Source organism: Schistocerca gregaria, chromosome 6 (genome assembly GCF_023897955.1).
Source record: "Schistocerca gregaria isolate iqSchGreg1 chromosome 6, iqSchGreg1.2, whole genome shotgun sequence".
NCBI lineage: Eukaryota > Metazoa > Arthropoda > Insecta > Orthoptera > Acrididae > Schistocerca > Schistocerca gregaria.
Window position 1 is genome coordinate 276,208,829 of NC_064925.1, and position 26,416 is coordinate 276,235,244.

At 38.2% G+C, this 26,416-nt stretch overlaps 1 protein-coding gene across 1 annotated transcript in view; it reads right to left on the bottom strand.

The window, feature by feature from the left end:
* Positions 1-26,416, bottom strand: part of LOC126278850 (uncharacterized) — a 445,668-nt gene that overhangs the window by 20,933 nt on the left and 398,319 nt on the right. Inside the window, exon 33 of the mRNA XM_049979125.1 lies at positions 2,024-2,175. Within this exon, the coding sequence (XP_049835082.1) occupies positions 2,024-2,175 (152 nt within the window). The remainder of the gene's footprint in view (positions 1-2,023; positions 2,176-26,416) is intronic.

Consider the following 26,416-nt stretch of genomic DNA (forward strand, 5'->3'; position numbering starts at 1 on the left):
CCCTAAATAAATCATAGGATTTGCCTGGTGACCAAAGAGTAGTAATTATGCAGTCTATGATGGTGATTCAAGCACATATTATAATCTTGAGCTGGCTTGATAGATTTTTCTTAAGCTGTCTCTGGAATCAGTAGAATGCCCCAGGCAGATTTCCTGGCAGACTTAAATATGCTGTAGTAACATCCATCCACAAAAGTAGAGCTAAGAAAGCCACCTCTGATTACAGACCTCTAATTACTCCTTTCAGTAGCTTTAAAATTTTGTGACAAATTTTTCTGTGTAGCACCAGTGTTGTACTCAATCATGCTGAGCAAGCCTTTGTTTGTATGGAGCACTAAGTTCTACTTGGCAAATTGAAAAGTTATGGTTATAGAGACATCCACCTCATGATCCCACTTGCATAAAAAAAGCAGAGAGTCATATGGACAGACTGTGTCACAGGGATGAAACTAAGTTTAGAATGTGCCCCAATAACATGGGGCTCAACAAGAGTCAGTAATGGGTCCACTCTTGTTCTTAACGTCCATAAATTTCTTCCAATTACTTTCAAGGATGATTCAATAGTTGTAATGTTTACTGATGACATAAACTTACTAATCAAGATTCCAATTCAATCTTGCTACACACAGCTCAGATGACTGCTGAAAAGCCCTGCAATTGGTTCACAGCAAACAGTTTAAGTCTTAATCTCGCAAAGACTTATATTTTAAAGCCATTTAAAAATGAATGTACAAGCTCAGTTTTGCATGTTTCTCTTTAAAAAAGTCAATTTCTTTTTGTCTTTTTGTAAAGCAACTGTTCGTTGTGAAAGCTTGAATTTTGTGTGTATGTGTGTGTTTGTTTGTGTGTCTATCAACATACCAGCGCTTTACAAATATCTGCTTGTGTCTGTGTATGTGCGGATGGATATGTGTGTGTGTGTGCGAGTGTACACCTGTCCTTTTTTCCCCCTAAGGGAAGTCTTTCTGGTCCCGGGATTGGAATGACTCCTTCCCCTCTCCCTTAAAACCCACATCTTTTCGTCTTTCCCTCTCCTTCCCTCTTTCCTGAAGAATCAACCATCGGTTGCGAAAGCTAGAAATTCTGTGTGTGTGTTTGTGTGTTTTATTTATAGTGCCTATCTACCGGCGCTTTCCCGCTTGGTAAGTCTTGGAATCTTTGTTTTTAATATATTTTTCCCATGTGGAAGTTTCTTTCTATTTTATTTACATCATCATTAGAATGATGATTTAGGGTGTTTAATTTCAAGTACCAGTACCTAAATAAAATATTTTATTCATCAGCATCAAACAATAAGAATATTGTATAAGGTGGATAACCAATCATACTGCAAAATCATTTTTTGTGATCTTGATATTCTCACAGTCACTTCCCATAAATTTACTTCTTAATGATTTCTGTTATTGATAAGAACTTGAATTTGAGTGATCAAATTTTAATGCAAGGAAAAAAAAACAGATATGCTGTAAGATTTGACTTCATATCTAGGGTTGGGAAGCATTTATGCACTCTGATGCAAAGGTACTCAATGAGTTTCCACCTAACACAAAGCAAGCAACTGGGACTCTCTACCAAATCAAACAAAAATAGAAAATATATTTTGTTATTCAATCCTTCAACAGTAATCTGATTATCTAGATTTGATGATTTAAACTTGTAGTTAGCTACATGGTAAATAGCAGTGTGCATTGTAAAGCTGCATGACAAGCAGTAACGCATTATAAATAGGAAACAGGATAATATCTGTTAACACTCATATAGTGTACAACAATGATATTATTTTGTTTCTCATATTGTTGTCATTTCACATTCAATGTAGATGTTACTGCTAATAATTTCTAGTCATGGTATGCTGTTTCACTTATAATTACACATGCACATTGTTCTTTGTCTTTTAGCCGATCTAAAGATGATCATTGATGATTAAAGCTTATTGTGAAAGTAAATATATAAAAAAAACTCTAGCAATCAAAGACCAGTGTACATACTGCTATCATGGATTGTGTATGAAAGTAGCTCTTACTTCACTCCTGAAATAACTGTTCCCAGACCAGTACCAGAAGATCCAAAAACAGGTGCAGTAGTCCTGTAACGTGCCAAGGATTCTGCTGTACCTTCCAGGGTTTGCTCAAATTCAAACTTACGGTATGTTGGTGCTGAACTTCTGTTATTTTCCTGTAGGAACAGTGCAAGTGTTTAGTAATTATTATAATTTTTAGTTTTTTGTTTATTTTAATACAACATACTGCATTACACCATCTCTCCTCACCTTGCCAGCCAAATGCTGGCAGTGAAAATTTTTCCCACCACCAAGATTAAAACCAGCTTATCCCTCTGTTGAGCACAACTGCACAAGCGTGTGTTAGCAACCTTGGCTATGGAGGTGGGTTTAGAATTTTCTCTGAGAGGCAGTAGGAGAAGGAAGTTCAACAGAAAGGTGGAAGTCATATCCAGTAGAAGCCAATGAAACAACAAATTTTTTAGTATTAATTGAACTTTGTGTTGTTAGCAGAGGGCTTCACAGTGAATACTTATAAGCAAGGCTATATTTTTTTTCAAATTTAATGAGCAAATTTTGTGGGGCTAAGTAAAGAAAGCACAAATTCTCATTTTAAAAAAGCAAACAGAAATATTAAATAATGATCACAAGAAGTCTAATTTACAGAACCCTTAAACTAAATGTAATCTCTAAACATTGTTATGGATGCAGAATTATATTTCAGAGCACCTATCAATTTCTATGCTGAGAAACATAAAAAGCTTACATAGTGGAATAATTTACAAAAGAACAATATGAAGATGGATGAATGAAGAAGAGTTGCTCGTATTTTATCAAGAATAATTACTTGTTTTTATTGCAATGCAGGATTTGATGTTTCACAGATCAAATACAAACATGTGTATGACATTAAATCAAAAAATTATTGGTCAGGATGAGCATATGACTCAAGCAGAATCTCATAATGTTATTATGATAGGCTTGACTTTCTGTCAAGAAATCAGAAGATTCTCTTAGTCACAACAGTATGGAGAATATAAAGGGCATTTCAGACCTACTGTAGAGACACTTTTTCTTGGAAACAATGGGTCCCATCTTTCTGTGCAAATTGCCTTTTAGGCAAACCAGTTCAGGTGAAAAGAATAGTGAATATAACATTACTTGGAAGTCACTGGAAAAGGAACAAAATTTATTTCAGATGAAGAGAATAAATTAATACCACCGAAAAGAGCTGCAAAATTCAAGATTTTCCATCCAAAAATTATTTTATATTCTGTACTACTCTAATGTTATAAAACAACTCTTCTTGGCATGTACTGCATCACTCAACCATGTGGGAACTGCGTACATTAGTGTAACTCGGATTTCCTTATATAAACAGTTCCTCCTGCAGTAAATTCATTTTTGTGGTGGTATTCAGTTTGCATATGTTGTTTGTTCAATAATAGCATGCTTTTCTAGCACCACTGCAAGGGAGTCAGGCACATTATAACACACTTCTTATTGACAAAAGACTCTCAAAGTAGAAATGGGCAAATGCAATTCTCAGTTGTTGTTAGGCTGTTTAATTTTCATGAGCAAGTGGAACAATGCATTTGGGGACAACACTTGTCTTCAGTGTGGAAAGGTGGTAGCAGCCATTTTGGAGAGTTTGCCAAGAAGAAATACCTTCTTCAGCACAGAAACAGGGCCTCTTTGGAGTGTGTCACATCACTGAGGAAGAGCACTGAAATTTCCAGATTGTATATACAAAAATATCAAGTGGATTGATATGAAGAAAAGGGAGTAGTTTGGTCAGCTGTTTTGGAAGCAGTTGTGCTGTAACTTTGGTATAGGTTGTATCTGAGCACTGAGTAATTAATACTTGAATGACTAAACAGAAGCATTGGTGTTGGCAGCTAATTTAAAGATATGTATGTGAGATCATATTAAATGAAGTGTAGATTGGTCAGTGTTATTGTTTCATTCAAGAAAAAATTTGAAGATCAGGGAAGGGGTCTGAGTATTCATTGTGGGAAATTGTAGAATAAAGTAAGTTTAATAGGTCCAACACTAAAGAAAGTATACAGTCACATATGCACCTGAGCAAGTAGCACCACAATGGTCAGGTGACCAACGCACAAGCTTGACAAATATTCTTGGAAGATTGACAAGTAAAATCTTTGTTTTGAGACAATGCTTCGACCATTTTTTTATGTGTTTCCCTCTGATGAAGTGTATGGGTACTGCCAGGGGCTGTTGCTTAGCTATTTCTGATCATATCATTCACCTCATGGAAGTTTGCCAGAATGCCAACTGTGAGTGCTCAAATGTGCAAGTACCAGGTGATGAAGGAGGACCACACACTGACCAGGGAACAGTTCTGGGAAAGTTTTGTGCTCCATCAGTAACATAGAACAACTTTGCCATTCTAGACAGTGGAAAAGAAAATGAGGAAGACTTTAATGCTATTGATTGCCACCTAAAAGGTGCTGCTGATATATGAACATGTAGCAATAGCACTGCCCCAAAAGGCAGTAATGGTAGAAATATGTATCTTAGGAAATCCAAATTAGTTGTTTATTCAGATAGTCAAGGTTGCAATCTCACAAAACAAACACAATCTTAGAGCTACCAGCTATGTGAAACCAGGGGCCCCTATGAATGAAGTTGTAAGGAACTTACAGTGTCATAAAGCTACACAGGAAACTTGGTTTTTGGTCATAATTGGCGGTGCAAATGATGTCTATGGCGATGAATTAAAAAATGCTGTCCATGACTTAAGGAAAGCCCTGGACACAGTGAGAAATGAAATTGTAATAGTGACTTGAATACTGCACAGATATGACCTAACAGAAACGTCATGTGTAAATCATGAATTTATTAAGGTCAACTTCCTAGATGTGCAATTCTCGGAAAGGAAACACTTCACCAGGCATAGTATGTATTTCAATATTCATGGAAAAAAGTTCATAGGTTTAGAATAAATGTGATGGCTGAAATGATGTGCACAAATAACAACATGCCTATCATTGTACCAACTTATAACAGAGAAACCATCTCATCACAAGTGAGAACACCTACAAAAATAGCAGCAGAAGAAAAAACACAACCAACTGCAGTAACACCAAATGGAGCTGTAGAAACAATAATCAGGGCAGAAATGCATACACCAGCATCCCTGTCAACAGCAGGATCACAGACAACAGTAACAGAAGTAATCACAACAATAGTAGGAGCAGCAACAGACATGGAAACAACCACCCACAGGGCAGCAAGCTGACGGAAAAGAATGCCTCCTTCCCATCTGAAGGATTTTTTAACTGCGGGCATGATGAAACAGAAGCCACCAAAATAAGTAACATTAAATGTCTAACAGTACTCCACCAAAATTTTCAGTGGGTAAAAAACAAAATGCATCAGCTGGAAGTCGAGTTACAATTCTTAGACAGCTTGGTTATCTGCGTCACAGAGCACTGGTGCAAAGAAAATGAAATCTTATATATTAATTTACTCTCATATGTCCAAGCCTATTCATATTGCAGAAACACAATAAAAGGTGGAGGATCATGTATTTATGTTAAGAACGGTATTGAATTTAAAGTCAGAAATGATTTTATCTTGTTAAGGGTAGACAAAGACTTTGAAGTGTTAGCAACAGAGATAGTTGCATTGACTCTTGAAACATAATATTCTTCTGTGCGGGGACTTTAACATAAATACAGCTAAAACAGATGACAGCACTAACACATTTCTGAATATCCTCCATAGTTTTGGAATGTCATCACTAATCAGCTGTGTAACAAGTATAACCACACATTCAACATCTACCATTGCCCATGTAGCTACAGATGTTGGCAGAGAAAACTGTGATGTACTTGTTAAAAATCTGGGACTGTCAGACCATCTATGTCATTTTGTAAAAGTAAAAGCTTGTGTAGAAAAAGGAATCCAAACTGTGTGTATATAAAAGAGTCTACTCTCCATCAGGTTTGCAAGTATTTTCCCTACAGTTAACACATGAAAGTAGGGAAGGATACAGAAACAGAAGTGAATAGGAAATTCTCCAATTTCATGTCTGAGTTTAAACTAAAATTTGAAGAAACATTCCTATTGGAACAGCCACTGAAAATAAATGAAGTACTAAAGGAATTAGAAAATCTGCTCAAACTTGTAAATTCCTAAACTTTACTAAAAAGGATTTTTTGTACCACTACAAAAGGATCTACAGGAGGATACCCAATACTGCAAATAAATCAGCCAGTGATAAGTTGATGAATTTAGGTAATAATAAAAGTAAAGCCACATGGACTGTAGTGAAACAAGAAACAGGAACTGTGAAGCAGAGGCGTACAAACACACAATCAAGAACAAGAAAAACGTAACAAGTAATAAAAAAAATAAAAAATAAATAAATAAATAAATAAATAAATAAATTAGCAAATTATGTGAATATCTACTTTAGCAGCACCACAACAAAGTTACAGAAAATTTTTCCAAAAAGTGTTAATCAACCAACACAGAAGCATATAGCTCACTCAATCGTATTGCTTCCAACTACTGAGGAGGAAGTATGGAATGTTGTAAGGCAATTACAGAACAATAACACCCAATGTGTGGGCTGAAAAAATGCATAAATAGTATCAAAGCTCCACTAACAGAAATTAGAAATGAGTCCTTCAAAACTGGTTGCTTCCCTGACTATCTGAAACATGCAAAAATTTCACTAGTTCACAAGAAAGGTAAGGTAGAAAACATTAAGAACTATACAGACCAATAGTCCTATTATCACCCTTTTCCAAAGTTATAGAGACAATGATGAAAAACAGGATTATGATCTATCTAAGCAAATCCAATGTGCTCTGCAATGACCAGTATGGTTTCAGACCTTGTAGAGGAACAGAATCCACAATGACAAAACAGTTTTAGAAGCACTACATGAGAACAGTTATGTAACTAGACTTTTCATAGTCCTGTCTAAGGCATTTGATGTACCCACAACAATATTCTTAGTGTTGCTTATTAACAGCCAAATGGAGTGGAATGAAAATGCTATGAAACTCTCAAAAACGATATCCACATCTTTTTATGCACTTAGAGTCCTTGCATCCTCATGCAGAGATGAATGTCTGAGAACTGTATACTTTAGTTATGTTCATTCAGTAATCAGTTATGGTATAATTTTCTGGGGATACAGTGCTCAGAATTTACAAACTTTATTTAAAATGCAAAACAAAGCAATAAGAATTATAATAAAAAGCAGTAAGAGGGCCCACCACAGAGAACTTTTCAAAATGTTAAAACTTCTAACTGTTCCTTGTGAATTTATATTCCAAACCATAATTTATGTCAAGAAATAGCAGTTTTTGTAACTATAGTACAAGAACAAGTCACTGTCTTCACCTAGACCAGAAAAATAAATATAAGACTCAAAATAGTTCCTTATATGAAGGTATAATAATGTATAATAAACTGCCACAGAAAATATAAGAAACAGATAAAATTTATTGCTTTATGAAAAATCGTAAATTTTATTTGCAGAAACACCGTTTTTTACATTACAAGTGAATTATTTCTAAAAGTGATTGTAAATGATTTTATCTCACAATGTTTAACTATATGTAATGTATTGAAGAGGGGCAAAAATTATTGTAGGTAACTCATGTCTCAAGATGTTTAACTACATGTAACGAAACACTGTATAAATATGTGAATGTACACAAATGGACAACATCTATACATTTTAATATGTCTGCAGATGGCTAAATAAATAAATAAACACTGTGTCAATTTAACCTCATATACGTCAGCGCGATAGACTGTCAATCCAAAGGGCCTGGGTTTGATTCCTAGCTGGGTCGGAGATTTTCTCCGCTCAAGGACTAGGTGTTGTGTTGTCCTAATCGTCATCATTTCATCCCCATCGACGCGCAAGTCGCCGAAGTGGTGTCAAATCGAAAGACTTGCACCAGGCGAATGGTCTACCCGACGGGAGGCCCTCATCACACGACATTTCATTTTTTACCTCATATATGTTCTGTGCAAGGGAATCAGGCACATCCAGCTAATATCAATGATGGAACAAAGTACATCTGATAACAGTCACTCCAATAACAAAAATGCATAGCTGAAATAGTTTTTGGACCCAGTGATGGTCTGATCCTAGACCAAAATTGATCACCTCTAATTAGATATACTGTTACAGTCCTTAACATTCATTACAGCTGTACAGCTCCATCTCCATAAAATATTTCTTATCATGATTTTCATTGCCAGTTTTACCTCTTTATTTGCTATATTCTGAACTTTGATACTGAATTTTTGCTGCTATATTTTCTTAGAATTGATCACAACCCTGAATACTTAATCAAGTCACCGATTAAGATTTTGCATAATTTAACATAATGTAAAATTATTTTCAAGATGGATGTGATACTCCTAGCTAGTGTATCCTCAACATGAAATCATAACAGGGTTCTGTATACTTTTATAACTTATTAACCTTTAACATTTTCCGTAAAACGCACAAATGTTAACATTCATTGTGTGGTGGTGTTCACCACAGACACCATGCCAGTTTCTAGTTCAGAGCTTGGCACCAGACATTCAGAGCTCTGCCACCAGAGGCAGCCACACGGTACGTGTGGCTGCCAATCAATGGCTGCTCCAAGAACATGCCTCCATCACTCGTTGCAGCAGTGCTGCTATTGAAGAGTATAAGAGGCCACCACTAGCTATCTTCCAGCAGATACTCATCTCCCTAGTGGTACTACAGCCTGAATACAGACTTGGTCATAGACTTGGTTAATTCAGGATTGTACATAGTATTTGCCTGCACTTATGATCCATTGCAACCCAATGAAGTTAACTAAATAATTTTTACCTAACTGTTGTTGTGTCTCTCTTTCCCTGCTTTCTGTCTTAGAACACATCACTACGAAATGTAACAAATCCGGTCCTTTGTCTGCATGTTAATTGGTGGATTTGTGCCTTGGTCAGACAGAAAGTCTGCAACATTGAAGCTGGTGTGTGTTTCTTGCAGATTCTTGGACAAGCATCGTGCTTGTCTGCCGCATTGCTTTTGAGACTTTCTTTACAGCCCCACTGTTTAAATTTTGTTTCTATTCAGTGTTTATTGTGTATTAAATCATGATCAGTATACTGCAAGAACTATCTCTAAACTAACTTATTCAATTGCAGGCTCAGCAAATTCAAAAGCTTATGGAAGAAATGATAAAACTGGTGCACTTTGGTGTCACTTTCAGCACCCCAATCAATGTCATAACAAGCAACATCTATCTGTGCACCACAGTCCTTTGCGTTCAACTGACAGCAGATACCACGTTTAGCTCAACATCCATTTTTCTGCACATCATATTCAAGACAAGGAAATAAAACCACATTTTTTGGCAACTGTAGGTGTCCTAGTATACAGGCTGGGATGAAAACTTTTTCCCATTGCCTGTCCAAAAAGTATAGACTGTGAGGATTTCATTGTTGTGTTAGACAAGACTCATGCACAAGTGAATGTGCATGCTGCTTATTACAAGTTTTTCAGATTACATAGACAACCTCATCAAGTAATAAACAGAGGGTAGCTGATTTACAAGGTCTTACCAGGTACTGCAAGCTTCAGTGTGAATTTGGTAAATATTACAGAACCCATGGTTTGAGATGCTATCACCCAGAATGTGTCTGACTTTAGAGTCAGGGAACAAATACTTAGGCATGGCCCTACGTTTGAAACAATTAATTTAGCCACAGGACCATTATGATAATGCTGTAGTTGACTGCAAGTAGCCATCAAGAAACCATGCGGCAAATTAAGACTGAGTACTGATTTCAAGTCAACAGTACACTCTCAGACAGTGACTGACTCATTTCTGTTACCAAAGATTGATGGACTGGTGGATTATCTGGTAGCTGGTTGCTACTTCTATAAAATAGTTACAGAATGCCTATTTGCAGATTTAATTGCACAAGGAGTCTCATAATTTTTTGGTATCAACACCCACGTGGGTTATTCAAGTTTATATGTTTGCCATTTTGCAGAGCTCCAGCACCTACAATTTTTCAGTGCTACCGTGAAAGGCTGACTGCTACAGTGTCTTCGTATATGAATTATTTAGAATATATTGCTGTTTCATGCTGTACTGTTGAGGAAATCTCTCTAATCTGAAAGTTTACTTCAAGTTGTCTCTACTGTTGGGCTCATGTGCAACAAAGACATGTGTTCTTTTTCTCAAACTGAAATTGATTATTTAGACCATAAAATCAATGTTCAGGGCGCCCACCCTTAGCAGTCTCATCTAACTGCCATTCATGATCTCCAGCACCTGCAGTGTAAGTGAACTTTTAGCTGTACTAGGAAAACTCACTTACTACACTCATTTCATTCTGAGTGTGTTGCAGATTGTGGCTCCTTTGCACAGATTATGCAGGAATAATATCCTTTTTGAATAGCCTCAGGAGTGTCAAACTGCTATTCAAAAACTGAATAGTGCTTTATTGAATAATTGATGATTAATGCATTTTGATCCTGCTAGACCAGTTGTGCTCAGTGTCAATGCTTCTTCATACAGAATTGGTGTGGTGCTATTGCACAGAGTAGGATCTGTGGGTAGACCAAATGCTTTTGCATCTAAGTTCTAGACCAATGCTCAGTGCACTTATTCCCAACTAGAGATATAAGCTCTGACATTATCTATGGTGTGAGAAAATTCCACCACTATCTGTATGGAAGGAAGTCTTACTTGGCAACAAATCACAAGTCACTGACATTTGAGCCCCTCCAGGCCAGTCCCATCATGCGCAGAGCAGAAGCAGCAACACTGGTCTTAGATATTGTAAAATTCGAGGTATGAAATTATCTACTGACTGACAGCCAAAGATTCCAATACAGACACCCTCTATCATTTACCAGTTGGCAATAATACAGTGTTTGATGCATTTGAAGACTCTTGTTTTCATGTTCACTTGTGGGACTGTGAAACTCTCGATGGATTCCCCATCAATCATTGTTGGATTGCTCAGGTGATAGCTGCAGATCCCATTCAATAAATTCTGCTTCAATACATCCACATCAGTTAGCCACACACTGTCAAAGCTGCTCACAATCCAGATATTTGCTGATACTTTACACTTTGGCATGGCTTGTCTGTACAGCAGAGTGTCATTCTGCTTTACTTGGGTAGTGACCAATCACATGTGATACATCCACAGTTATTTGTCTCTTGCACCAAGGCCATTGGGGCATAGTGCCTACAAAGGCAGCTCGCCCGACACCAATGTACATAGATTGGGATGGACCCACAGATTGAACAGTTGACTATCATTATCAAGCAGGTCTGGGGTACCAGGCTGCTCCACCTTGTTCTCTGATTGGCCCAAGACCTGCAATCCTTGGCAGAGAATACATGTTTATACTGCTGGTCCATTTTGGAACACCTGTTGGCTAATGGATGCAGATTCTTACAGCAAATTCCCATCTACATCTACATCTACATCTACATCCATACTCTGCAAGCCACCTGACGGTGTGTGGCAGAGGGTACCCTGAGTACCTCTATTGATTCTCCCTTCTATTCCAGTCTCGAATTGTTCGTGGAAAGAAGGATTATCAGTATGCTTCTGTGTGGGCTCTAATCTCTCTGATTTTATCCTCAGATCTCTTCACGAGATATACATAGGAGGGAGCAATATACTGCTTGACTCTTCGGTGAAAGTATGTTCTCGAAACTTTAACAAAAGCCTGTACCAAGCTACTGAGCATCTCTCCTGCAGAGTCTTCCACTGGAGTTTATCTGTCATCTCCGTAACGCTTTTGCAATTACTAAATGATCCTGTAACAAAGTGTGCTGCTCTCCGTTGGATCTTCTCTATCTCTTCTATCAGCCCTATCTGGCACGGATCCCACACTGCTGAGCAGTGTTCAAGCAGTGGGTGAACAAGCGTACTGTAACCTACTTCCTTTGTTTTTGGATTGCATTTCCTTAGGATTCTGCCAATGAATCTCAGTCTGGCATCTGCTTTACCGACGATCAACTTTATATGATCATTCCATCTTAAATCACTCCTAATGCCTACTCCCAGATAATCTACGGAATTAACTGCTTCCAGTTGCTGACCTGCTATTTTGTAGCTAAATGATAAGGGATCTATCTTTCTATGTATTTGCAGCACATTACACTTGTCTACATTAAGATTCAATGCCATTCCCTGCACCATGCGTCAATTCGCTGCAGATCCTCCTGCATTTTGCTACAATTTTCCATTGTTACAACCTCTCGATACACCACAGCATCATCTGCAAAAAGCCTCAGTGAACTTCCGATGTAATCCACCAGGTCATTTATGTATATTGTGAATAGCGACGGTCCTATGACACTCCCCTGCGGCACACCCGAAAGCACTCTTACTTCGGAAGACTTTTCTCCATTGAGAATGACATGCTGTGTTCTGTTGTCTAGGAACTCCTCAATCCAATCATACAATTGGTCTGATAGTCCATATGCTCTTACTTTGTTCATTAAACAACTCTGGGGAACTGTATCAAACACCTTGCGGAAGTCAAGAAACACGGCATCTACCTGTGTACCCATGTCTATGGCTCTCTGAGTCTCGTGGACAAATAGCATGAGCTGGGTTTCACATGACCATCTTTTTCGAAACCCATGCTGATTCCTACAGAGTAGATTTCTAGTCTCCAGAAAAGTCATTATACTCAAACATAATACGTGTTCCAAAATTCTACAACTGATCGACGTTAGAGATATAGGTCTATAGTTCTGCACATCTGTTCGACGTGCCTTCTTGAAAATGGGGATGACCTGTGCCCTTTTCCAATCCTTTCGAACGCTTCGCTCTTCTAGAGATCTACGGTACACCGCTGCAAGAAGGACAAGTTCCTTCGCGTACTCTGTGTAAAATCAAACTGGTATCCCATCAGGTCCAGCGGCCTTTCCTCTTTTGATTGATTTTAATTCTTTCTCTATCCCTCTGTCGTCTATTTCGATATCTACCATTTTGTCATCTGTGCGACAATCTAGAGAAGGAACTACAGTGTAGTCTTCCTCTGTGAAACAGCTTTTGAAAAAGACATTTAGTATTTCGGCCTTTAGTCTGTCATCCTCTGTTTCAGTACCATTTTGGTCACAGAGTGTCTGGACATTTTGTTTTGATCCACCTACCACTTTGACATAAGACCAACATTTCTTAGGATTTTCTGCCAAGTCAGTACATAGAACTTTACTTTCGAATTCATTGAACGCCTCTTGCATATATATTGAACGCCTCTTGCATATATATTGAACGCCTCTTGCATAGCCCTCCTCACACTACATTTCGCTTCACGTAATTTTTGTTTGTCTTCAAGGCTTTGGCTATGTTTATGTTTGCTGTGAAGTTCCCTTTGCTTCCGCAGCAGTTTTCTAACTCGGTTGTTGTACCACAGTGGCTCTTTTCCATCTCTTATGATCTTGCTTGGCACATACTCATCTAATGCATATTGTACGATGGTTTTGAACTTTGTCCACTGATCCTCAACACTATCTGTACTTGAGAGAAACATTTTGTGTTGAGCCATCAGGTACTGTGTAATCTGCTTTTTGTCACTTTTGCTACACAGATAAATCTTCCTACCTTTTTAAATATTTCTATTTATGGCTGAAATCATTGATGCCGTAACCACTTTATGATCACTGATTCCCTGTTCTGCATTAACTGTTTCAAATAGTTTGGGTCTGTTTGTCACCAGAAAGTCTAATATGTTATCACCACGAGTCAGTTCTCTGTTTAACTGCTCAAGGTAATTTTCAGATAAAGCACTTAAAAAAATTTCACTGGATTCTTTGTCCCTGCCACCCATTATGAACATTTGAGTCTCCCAGTCTATATCTGGCAAATTTGATGCAGTTGTGATGATGCAATTGACCACAATGGGAAATAGCATCAAAGCTCTGACACCAGTTTTTTTTTGCCTTTCAGGTCTCCCAGAAGTGATAGTCTCAGATAATAGACCACTGCTTATATCAATAGACTTAAACAATTTTGGGATACCAATGCATTCAACATCTGAGAAGTGCACCATTTCACACGTGTGCTAACAGTGGAGAAGAATGCTTCATGAGGACATTTAAGTAGCAAATGGACAACTTACTTGCCTGCCACATGCAGGAACAAGCTTTGGTGATTTTCTTGTCCTCATTCTGGTCCCAGCCATGCAACAACAAGTTGCCTGTGAAACTGCTGCATGGATGCTGACACAGAATGATACTGCATCCACTGCAGTTTTCAGCACTGCTGCCATAGCACTCTGAATTTAACATAAATGATAATGTCTTTCTCAGAATTTTCAGCAGAAATGAACATTTGGAATGGGGTGTAATCACTCAAGTCTAGGGTTGCTCTCTTTATCTTGTACAGGGTTTGTCCAGGCTGCACAGGCAGCATCAGAATCAGCTCTGCTCCTGTTAGCTGTGTGATCCTGTCATGCATTTCTTGCCTTGAGAGGCCTATAGGAGCTTGCAGCCCCAGCTGTCCTCACCTCCCTTTGGTCCCATGCTGGCTGGGAAACCAATAGCTGTTGACACAGCACCACCACAGCTACAGAGGTCCAGTCTTCTGTAACCTGCTGCTTTTATGTACACCTCCAAGAATCCACCAGTCAGCATTGCATCATTGCCAGTTCAAGAAGATTTTTCTGTCTCTGGATGCGGTTGTGCACCCTATGAATGGTTTCTCAGCCGGTGTTCATGGTCATTCACAAGGTGAATGCCAGGGTGTGGGCAGAGCTTGCCATCAGCCAGTTTCAAATCCTGGCCCCTCAGTAACACCATGTCCAAACATCACCCTCGCCGTCATTAGCAGCGAAGCCAGTTCATATCGGTGGTGAGAGGTTTTGGGGGGTGGGAGGAATATGTTGTCATTCGCCATACACCTAACAGGGTGTGTTGGTTCCCAGTTTAGAGGCTGGCACCAGGTGTGCATAATACTGATGCCAGAGGCAGCCACACAGTAACTGTGGTTGCCAGCCGATGGTCACGCCATAGTAGTAATAGTAGTAGCTGAAGTAATTGAGTCCTGTCCCTGTAATAATGTCAATAACTGATTTCTGACACAGGTTATGTAAATATTGTTGATGATGCTGCAGACCAGGAAGTATGTTTTAAAAATATGAGTATAAAATACATGGATGACAATTTTTTTAAAAGTAAATTTGACTGAATAACCTTATGGAACACCAAAGGGTGTGACATTTGAATGGGCTGAGAAGTCATGGAAGATGGGTGATGTGGATGAAATAGATGATGCATTGAAGGAGTGTAATGTGGAACATGAGCAGATTTTGAATGAATATTTTTATATAAGGGGTGAAGGTGAAAAAATGTGATTCATTAATAACTGACAGTGACGTAATTGTGCTGCAAACAAATAAATGTGAAAATAATGAGGTATAAATGACAAATGTGCTGATAGTGAATGAAACTGTTGGTAAAATAAATTATATTGAGGAAGAAAGTCATGACAAGGAGAATGTGAGCCATGGATAATTATTAGTTAAGTTAATGAGGAGTAGTTAGTTGTGACTAAGGTAGACACTGAGACAGAAACAGAATGTTTGTTAATAGTAATAGAAATATTCAGCAAATCTCATTAGTATATTAAGGAAAAGATGTGAAAAACTTTGACAATTACCAGTAATATAAATGAGTTACTAAAAACTGAAGTGGAAGCAAACAAGGCTGACTGGCAGTGTAAATGAAAATGTGAATGAATGTGATACTAACACGAATGATTTTGTTGAGCAGAAAGTTTTTGCTGTAAATGTTAACGTCTTTGGTGATGATGAGGCAGAGTGTATGCAATTAGTAAATGATAATCTTCACAAAGTAGGTAACAATGTGACTGAATGCCAAGCTGAGGAAGAATGTAGGTCTTTGATGAGCAGCAGTAACATAGATAATTTGCCTGTTATTGAATCTAGTGCAAGTAATTCTGAAACAGATTGCGCACAGTTATTATATGAAGTGGTTGATAAAGTTAATGATCTTGTTGAAGAGGAAAGTTAAAACTTGTGTGTTTGATAATAAGGTATGTGAAAATCAGGTAGTGAAAGTTAAAATAAATAATGTTGTAAGGAGAAGTGTGCATGATGAAAGGAAAACTGTAATCAAGGCAAGGACACCTGTTCCTAAGTTGTCAGGGCTAGTTATATTTAAGTAACTAGAAGCTGATTATGAGGTAAACGTGAAAAGTAGTATATTGTGTTAAAAAAAAGGAATTGGGGGGGGGGGGGGGGGCAAAATTTCACCTAATGTAGCAAAAATAAATGACAGGAAACATGGTCAATGTTACTGTGAACACATGAATTAGTAAGGGTTTCACTAATCTTTGGTTAGCACACTATTTGGCCTCCATCTCCTTAGTTTGTAATTGCTTCCTACTGTCTTCAATACATATATAATTGAGGTTTTTAACTTTAGTGATTGACTTTCAAGTGTTATATAAACAAAAGAGGATGGGAGATGATTGAATTTCATGTATTATATAAATACAAGAGGATGGAAGCAAATGACTTGTCAGTAGAAATTTTGGGAAAAGTGGCCTGTTTTGTTCTTGAGTACATTAAAGATGAAATTTTGGGAAATAACAAATCTCTTTCAAAATAATTGATGTAAAATAAGTGATACACCAGAATACACAAAAATGTGAAAGTTGTCAGACAGATTATGATAAAGAAAACTGTAAGTATGTGAAAGTGACAGAAAATTTGCACAGGAGTATCATTTGTGTAAGTATTTGAAAAAAATATAAAGTCTTTTGCTCAGTTTTAAGGAAATATTAAAGTTATTGATATCAGTAGATTATCTTTTCAGTAACAGTATGCCATACTGTTGCCCTTCATGCCAAGATAGAATGTTAAAGAAGAAAAAAGTAAATAATCTTGCCTGCAATAAAGTTTATTAAGAAAATAGTGTGCTAGGAAGTAGCATCAAAGTTTTGTCTGTCATATGCTAAAAAGTAATGTCTTGTCAGTAATGTAGTTTGTTGCTGTGGAGTGTCATTCAGTAGATAAATTTTTTCACAAATAAACAAAGCTGCAATTTTGATGTTTAATTAAGCACAAAGGATACTTCTGAATGATGGAAAATCCAGAATTTTTGTTATTACTTTATTAAATTCTGATTACATTGGCATACTATACATAACTGTGTTTAGAACAAAAAATGATTTCTGTACACTAAATTTAATATCAAGTTATGGGAACGGGATTGATGCCACAAAGTCCTGTAAGCTGGCATGTCATCATTATTTGAATGACAGAAAACCATTAGTATTTTGAAAAACAATTGGAAAAGTTTTTCTTACTGGGTAAAGAGCAGGCAGTTGACTGAGCACAATGTAGGGAGACAGGTGTGTGTGTGTGTGTGTGTGTGTGTGTGTGTGTGTGTGTGTGTGTTTGTGTGTTTTCCTACAACTAGAAAAAGGAAGTGCATTTCGAAAGCTAGCCAAGCTCCATACTTCTTGTTTGCATGCCTAGCAATGACGCAGCACCTCTGCCTTTCAGTGAGTCATCGTCTTTATCCTAAATAATTTTCTATAGATTTTTATGAGCCAAGATGTTGATTAGTGTGGAATAAATACTAACAATGACACACGTCAAGAAATTTGATAAAAGAAACTTTTGTTTGACAGAGAACCTGTTTGTAGTGGATCCTAAACCCTTCCTACTAGATAATTGTTCAGTTACTTTCAGGCAATCCACACCATCACATTGTTTATATTTCACCAATTCCTTTATAAAAGAAGATGGTTCAATGATCAGTAATTGATTATGAAATTATCACAACCCCCTCCCCCGCCCAATCCCAAATTTTACATGGCTTCAGAAAACATCGCTCTTGTGCAACGCAGCTAGCTCTTTATTCGCACAAAGTAATGGCCGCTATCGACAGGGGATCTCAAGTTGATTCCGTATTTCTAGATTTCCGGAAAGCTTTTGACACCGTTCCTCACAAGCGACTTCTAATCAAGCTGCGGACCTATGGGGTATCGTCTCAGTTGTGCCACTGGATTCGTGATTTCCTGTCAGGAAAGTCGCAGTTCATAGTAATAGACAGCAAATCATCGAGTAAAACTGAAGTGGTATCAGGTGTTCCCCAGGGAATCGTCCTGGGACCTCTGCTGTTCCTGATCTATATAAATGACCTGGGTGACAATCTGAGCAGTTCTCTTAGATTTAGAAAAGATTGCTGTATGGTGTGTCAGGTGGCAGTTGACACTAAATAACGAAAAGTGTGAGATGATCAACATGAGTTCCAAAAGAAATCCGTTGGAATTTGATTACTCGATAAATAGTACAATTCTCAAGGCTGTCAATTCAACTAAGTACCTGGGTGTTAAAATTACGAACAACTTCAGTTGGAAGGACCACATAGATAATATTGTGGGGAAGGCGAGCCAAAGGTTGTGTTTCATTGGCAGGACACTTAGAAGATGCAACAAGTCCACTAAAGAGACAGCTTACATTCGTTCGTCCTCTGTCAGAATATTGCTGCGCGGAATGGGATCCTTACCACGTGGGATTGACGGAGGACATCGAAAGGGTGCAAAAAAGGGCAGCTCGTTTTGTATTATCATGTAATAGGGGAGAGAGTGTGGCAGATATGATACACGAGTTGGGATGGAAGTCATTACAGCAAAGACGTTTTTCGTCGCGGCGAGACCTTTTTACGAAATTTCAGTCACCAACTTTCTCTTCTGAATGCGAAAATATTTTGTTGAGCTCAACCTACATAGGTAGGAATGATCATCAAAATAAAATAAGAGAAATCAGAGCTCGAACAGAAAGGTTTAGGTGTTCGTTTTTCCCGCTCGCTGTTCGGGAGTGGAATAGTAGAGAGATAGTATGATTGTGGTTCGATGAACCCTCTGCCAAGCACTTAAATGTGAATTGCAGAGTAGTCATGTAGATGTAGATGTAGATGAAGTAATAATGAATTAAATGCAAAATTCTATCACTAGACCTATATAATTCCTTTTAAGCAATCATATATTCATTTCCCCCCATGAAGTAAAGAAGTAAAACAGCCTTGCTCGCTGAAAGCTTGTTTGTAACAGTCTTTTTGTTGTGCCTATCTGTGACTCAGCATCTTTGCTATATGGTGAGTGGCAATTTTCCTTTTCATAATATTGTTACATTCCATCCTGCATTTCCCATTGTTTGATTACTAAGCTTTAACATTTTTCATAAACCAAACAACTGTCAAAATTCATTTTTGATTCAAAATGGCAACATCTAATGTAGCCAATTTTCAAAAATCATGGAGTTTTTGAAATTAACTAATACCTGTATATGTACGCCAGTCTTTAAATAGCATACCCTACCCCCAAATTGCCAGTCTGCTGTCAGAATTAAATCGAGCAGTATCTATGTATCTAAGAGTCTGCGGCCAGCAAGCAGTGGTGAAACTTCCCTATGACAGTTTATGAGAGTCTGCATCAATGTTATGTGGTTACTTGATGGTCGCGACCTTTGCAAAAGATATTAATATAACAGCTGCTCCCCCTCCATCTCCACCCCGAAGCTGTTATGTTAACACCTTGTGGAAAGGTCTGTGATGATCAAGTAACCATGTGACATATCAGACACAATAGTAAACACAGTGTATCAAAGTGTCAGTGTTCCACAAATGCTATTCACTTGACACTATAATTAATTTTGGTGATTCTACTCCAAGTTATATCATGTGCATTGTGATTTCATATTTCTGTCACTGCAATTTATCCCACTAAGAAATTCAACAAATATTTTGTCAGTAATTATTTATTTTGGTGAAGGAAGAGATGTGTATCTCTTTACCTGTGTAACTATGAAGTGTAATTTTGGAACTGGTCAATGACAATGTGCTGGGGAAGCCACTAAAAATCCAATTATTGTGTGGTCAACATCATTTGGCACTATCTTTCCAGAGTCAGTTTTCAGCATATTATTTCAGAAAATCATGATATGAGACTTTGTGAAGTGTGGAAGTGAGTGCACAACAACCAAGACATATGGCACAGAGCCAAGAATATCCCCACTGTTATATGTAGTACAAAAACCCTCTTAATTTTATTCTTGTTCAAAATCTTGGAAGGGGTTGGTCCCACATACAGCAAAAATGCCAGGTTTTATTGCCATCTACCTTCTTTTCCTTTTTCTTGAATGATTCATGTAGGTGTTGTAACATAGAGGGCAGGCTTCCATTTTTGCAGCCAGCTCAGCTCAGATTTAGTGCACTACTGTAGAGAGTATAAAAAAGTCTTGCACTGGATGGTGGCACCTTGCTGTGTTTGAGTACAGATCCATGTGTGCATTCTTGTATTACACAATAACCAACAAAGATAAGCAACCACTTTCTGCTACTTTCATTGTGAACTTTATGCTTTTGTATATGCTGTTGAGGTGCTGCAGGAACTCTAGCAGGTTTTCTTATCTATGGAGACACACAATGGAAGTGTTGTTCACTTAGGTGTAGAATGGCTTTGTCTTGATCCGAGCAGCTTCAGGCAATTTCCCAAAAGTGTTCCATGCATAAGTTGGCAATGATTGATGCTAGTGAAGAACCCATTGCAACGCCACCTATCTGCTCATAGAACTGACCACCAAATTTAAAATAAGTGATGGTGAGCATGTATAAAAACTGTTCTATTGTGTTCTTCCCATAGCGCTTCTCCAGCAACTGTAGGGAGTCTTCTAGTGGCAACCAAATGAGATAATGTTAAAGCAAATTATCTCAGAGATATGACACAATCTCAGTTGAGTTTTTGATTTGCTGGGTACAGTATTCCACCAGTGACTTCAGCAGCTTCAGTAGAAGTTTCCTCAGGCTATAGATCAGAGAATTTATGGTATCCATGGTCAGTTATAGTCGTACTTCCTTGCTGCATAATTTTTGGAGACCACAGAGATGAGGTGGTGCCAGTGCTCAAATGTACAATGTTCTAACAGTCTTTTTGTATAAACCAAAATTGTAAAGGTGTGAGAGGATCTTCCACATTGTTCCTAGTGTAGATTCCGTCCTAACTTTTTGTACACAGGACCTTATACCAAGGTTTCAGTTTCCCACCAGTTTTCTTGTGTCTTTGTGAACTTTAAAATAAAATTTTTGCAGTGAACTGAATAATCAAAGAAATTTCCGACTTGCTGCTAGTTGTCATTAACTACAATACACAATATTTCAAGTGGTCACCCACCAGTTATCTTCAGATGAGCTAATGATGACTTGATGGGCCACCTGAAAATGGCTGGCATGCACCCAGTTGAAGAACAGTGTACTGTAGTTGATGATGACTGGCAGCTTGCCTGAGATTTTTTGAGCATTGTTTTGATCTGCTGCAATTTTGACCCAAAATGGAGAAATTATAGCATCCAACTGAGTTGAGACACGTTTCTAGAATATGATAAGCATCAGTAGGACATCTGTTGAAATGTCTTTGTGAAACAAAGATTTTATTTGGCTCATTTTCTGAGAATTCATCAAAACAATTCACATCTATATTCATATAAGTCAGAAATGTGATAGGGACTCTAAAAATGCTCACATTCTTGCTGCAATAAATCTTAATCCACCTCTCTCTACATGAAAAACAGCATGGGACACAAAAATGAACTAAAGTACCAATTGCAATATTCTACATGGTAGACTCCAGAGGTGTTATACAGTAGACTGATGAAGCCACTTTGAAGAACAATGCTGCAATTATCCACAATGCTCACAATTGGTCAGAAGAAAATTTCCTCTGGCTGCTCCAGCAAAACAACCAGAATACCTGCAGCATGAACACCAGCATGAACACCTACTGTGGATTTATTGATGACAAAGTTGTTGGGCATTATTTTTTGAAGGACAATTACGAAGTGAACAGTACTCTGAATTTCTCAATCTGCAGTGACAAGAGTTGTTAGAAGGTGTTTCCCTAACAATACAGTTGTTAATGGAGTTGCAACGAGATAAGTGTCTCCCATATTTTCGTTGGTGACCAGGTATACTTTAAATAAATTTTTTTTTATTGTGAAAGGATTCACAATGGAAGGCCACGATAGCCCTAGGATTTAACTCATTTCTTTTGTGTCTGCATCAAAGACATCATGCACCAACACTATCCTAGAATGTGATGTGAAATATAAAATAAAGATTAGTGATCTGTACTTTCTCTCTCAGGTGCAGAGATACTTCAGAGTACTCGAAGTGTGCAAATTTGGGTATGGTTGTGTTTAGAGCAATGCAGAAAGTATTTAGGACACCTAAAACAATAATTGAAAAAGGAATAACATGATATATTCCAAGAAAAATGGAAACTACATGTTGTAATATCAACAATATGAGGAAAATGATAGATTGCTACTCACTGTAAAGATGACATGTCTAGTTGCAGACAGCTACAACAAAAGGTCTATTGAACATTTAGCTTTTGGCCAAACTGTTCTTCAGAATAGGAAACACACACATATTCAATCACACAAGGAATCACACCTCACCCATCTCTGACACCTCACAATGGAATGCAACTCTTACATGAATGAAAGCAGAAATACAGGGGGTAGGGGAAAGTGTAGCTGGGTATGGGTGGGTGAGAGAAGAGTGCTGACTCATAGATTGTGCAGGGATTAGATGGAAGAATGACATGATTGCCAAGAGGCACAGTATTGTGAGGCTGTGGGGTGGGCAGCTGAGAAGGGAGGGAGTAGAAATGGGGAGCAGAAAAGGAGAGGAGCGGAGAAGGGGAAGGATGGGTGGGTGTGTTGACAGAGGGCGACACACAATGAGGTAATGGACTGAGGGTGTGGAAACCATTGGGTGGAGGATGTGGGCACAGTAGGTTACCATAGATGGAGGCTGGGATAATTTTGGGAGCAGAGAATGTGTTATAAGGATAATTCCTAACTGCACAGTTTATAAAATCTGGTAGTAGAGGAGAGGCTTTCATTAGTTTTTCATTTGAATTCTTTTTAAATACTACCCAAACCAGAGGTGACAGTAGACCTTTTTGAATGGTTATGATGTAAGTATGGGCATAGAGGGGTGCCACTTAATATTTATAGAAAATATGAGTGTAGGCTTCAGTTTAGAACAGCACTTCCCCTCCTGTGCTTGGCATTTACTCTACAGTGTCTGCCAGCAACCGCCACCATTACCTCTCTCCCCAAGCTTGGCTTACTGATTGTGCATTTAGCAGTCGTGTTATTCTGTGCGCACTCTACCATCAGATGCTATTGTATACCTATTTCACATAGTACCATTCATCTCATACAATTGCAACAGAAGGCCAACTGCTGTGCTCAAAAGTGAGAATGAGGGTGACAGAGGAGTGACTGTGCAATGACCAGACAACACTCCTGTGGAAGCTTTGATAATATGTCATCCAAAGTGGAACAGAGATGGCAGCCACTTGTTTTGGTAAACACAGATCTATACTGTCAGAAAAAAGTGCAACAAAGGACAAGCTCATTTAATTCACGAGTGACATGACATGTAGTTCATCATTGTAGGAGTATATGATAACAAATTCAGTCCAAATGAAACACACATTACACTGAAGGTTGCCCAAACAGTTGCATAAATACAAAATACAACCCCCTTTGGTGGAAACACAGATATGTCTCCCTGCATGCAAATGATTGTAAAGGTACCAAACAGTAACCTGTGGTAGACTGTCCTGAGCATCTTGTGCCTTGTGTTGCTGTTCAGCAATATTTCTCGCAGGAGAATGAGTAAGTTTTGACTTCTTCACATCCCATATATGTTTAGTTGGTGAGAGATCTAGCATTCTTGCTGGCCAGAACAATCATATGCCACTAAGAGCATGTTGCATTGTAGCGGCTGTATGAGGACATTCATTGTCCTGCTGAAAAAGCACATCATGTTCCTGTTGAACAAATTTGACTGTGAATTGTAATTGACAACCCCCCCACCCAATGCATACATGGGAATAACAACCCGTGCAATGTAAATGACACTGGTTACTTTACTCTGCAGAAACACCAAATTTGACTGTGAATTGTAACTGAACACCATGAAGCCTGGGATAGGAGCTGTGTGTCATGGGTGAATGCGCTCAGGAGTAGGCTGTTCAACTGCTCCATCACTTGTGTACAGAAAGAACATACTCTCACCAATAAAGACAAGAAAATGCCATTCCACACTCTACTCAACTCTTTCGCAGTACCAGAATACTTATCCCCTGTTGGAAGATATGCTATGATCCTTCTGTGTGCCAAAACATAATAAAAAACTAACACCTTTAGTGAAAAATATTTCATATGAGTTGAAGAGAATCAGCAGTGGATCCAGTTGGTGAGAGGTTCTCTTCATTAAATGGAGATTAGAAAATCTCAAGACTGGGACTACAATAGGCCAAGTTAACCATGAAATGGATCAGTGTGGTATGTAATAAATGAACACACAAGAGCAGTCAAACTAATTTCATGAAGATGAAACCAGAAGTATAGAATTGATCAATAATTTTACGAGGTGCATTCAAGTTCTAAGGCCTCCGATTTTTTTTCTAATTAACTACTCATCCGAAATCGATGAAACTGGCATCACTTCTCGATGTAATCGCCCTGCAGACATACACATTTTTCACAGCGCTGACGCCATGATTCCATGGCAGCGGTGAAGGCTTCTTTAGGAGTCTCTTTTGACCACTGGAAAATCGCTGAGGCAATAGCAGCACGGCTGGTGAATGTGTGGCCATGGAGAGTGTCTTTCATTGTTGGAAGAAGCCAAAAGTCACTAGGAGCCAGGTCAGGTGAGTAGGGAGCATGAGGTATCACTTCAAAGTTGTTATCACGAAGAAACTGTTGCATAACATTAGCTCGATGTTCGGGTGCGTTGTCTTGGTGAAACAGCACACGCGCATCTCTTCCCGGATGTTTTTGTTGCAGTGCAGGAAGGAATTTGTTCTTCAAAACATTTTTGTAGGACACACCTGTTACTGTAGTGCCCTTTGGAATGCAATGGGTAAGGATTACGCCCTCGCTGTCCCAGAACATGGACACCATCATTTTTTCAGCACTGGCGGTTACCCGAAATTTTTTTGGTGGCAGTGAATCTGTGTGCTTCCATTGAGCTGACTGGCGCTTTGTTTCTGGATTGAAAAATAGCATCCACATCTCATCCATTGTCACAACCGACGAAAAGAAAGTTCCATTCATGCTGTTGTTGCGTGTCAACATTGCTTGGCAACATGCCACACGGGCAGCCTGAGGTTGTTTTGGTTTGTTGTCACATGATGTTCTGCCCTCATTAAACTGTCGCACCCATGAATGCACTTTTGACACATTCATAAACCCATCACCACATGTCTCCTTCAACTGTCGAATTTCAATTGGTTTCACACCACACAAATTCAGAAAACGAATGATTACACGCTGTTCCAGTAAGGAAAACGTCGCCATTTTAAGTATTTAAAACAGTTCTCATTCTTGCAGCTGGCAGTAAAATTCCATCCGCTGTGCGGTGTTGCCATCTCTGGGATGTATTGACAATGAAGGCGGCCTCATTTTAAAACAATGCGCATGTTTCTATCTCTTTCCAGTCTGGAGGAAAAAAATTGGAGGCCTTAGACCTTGAATGCACCTCGTAATCATCTTTTTCTTCCATTTCTTTAAAATTGTTTAATCTACTAAAACTTTATGTTTTAATGTTATAACTATTTTGTGGTAACTATATCAATTGTAAGAAAATTAAGAGAAGGAAAAGTAGCAGGGAAATACAGATTTTTTTTTTTTTTTTTTTTTTTTTTTTTTTTTTTTTTTTTTTTTTTGGGGAGGGGGGGGGGATGGGAGGGAGGAAAAAAATAAAAGAGGAACCTGCCTGATAGAATTTTGCACACAACATAATTAAATCATTGCTATACGTTTGTTTAAGATTAATGTAAGTAGGTTGTATATGTGGAAGAGATCTGAAACCAACAGAAGGTTTCAGATTGATTAGATAATAGTAAGACAGAGATTATGAAATAAGATTTTAAATTATAAGACATTTCCAGGGGTTGATGTGGAGTATGTGGAAGAGATTACAAACTTTAGATTAAAACTTAAGAAATTGCAAAAAGGTTGGAAATTGAGGAGATGAGACTTGAATAAATTGAAAGAACCAGATGTTATTGAGAGTTTCAGAGAGAGCATTAGGTACATTTTCGCTGAAACAAGAGCAGAGTGTACAGTAGTGGATGAATAGTAGCTTTCAGTGATGAAAAAGTAAGGCAGCAGATGAACATGTAAGTAAACAGACAAGGCCAAGTACAAACCCACAGATATCGCAGATGATATTGAATTTAATTGACAAAAAGGGAAATTATAAAAATGAAGCAGGGAAAAGGGAATATATGCATCTAAAAATGAGACTGGCAGAAAGTGAAATAGGGCTAATCAGCAAAGGCTAGTGG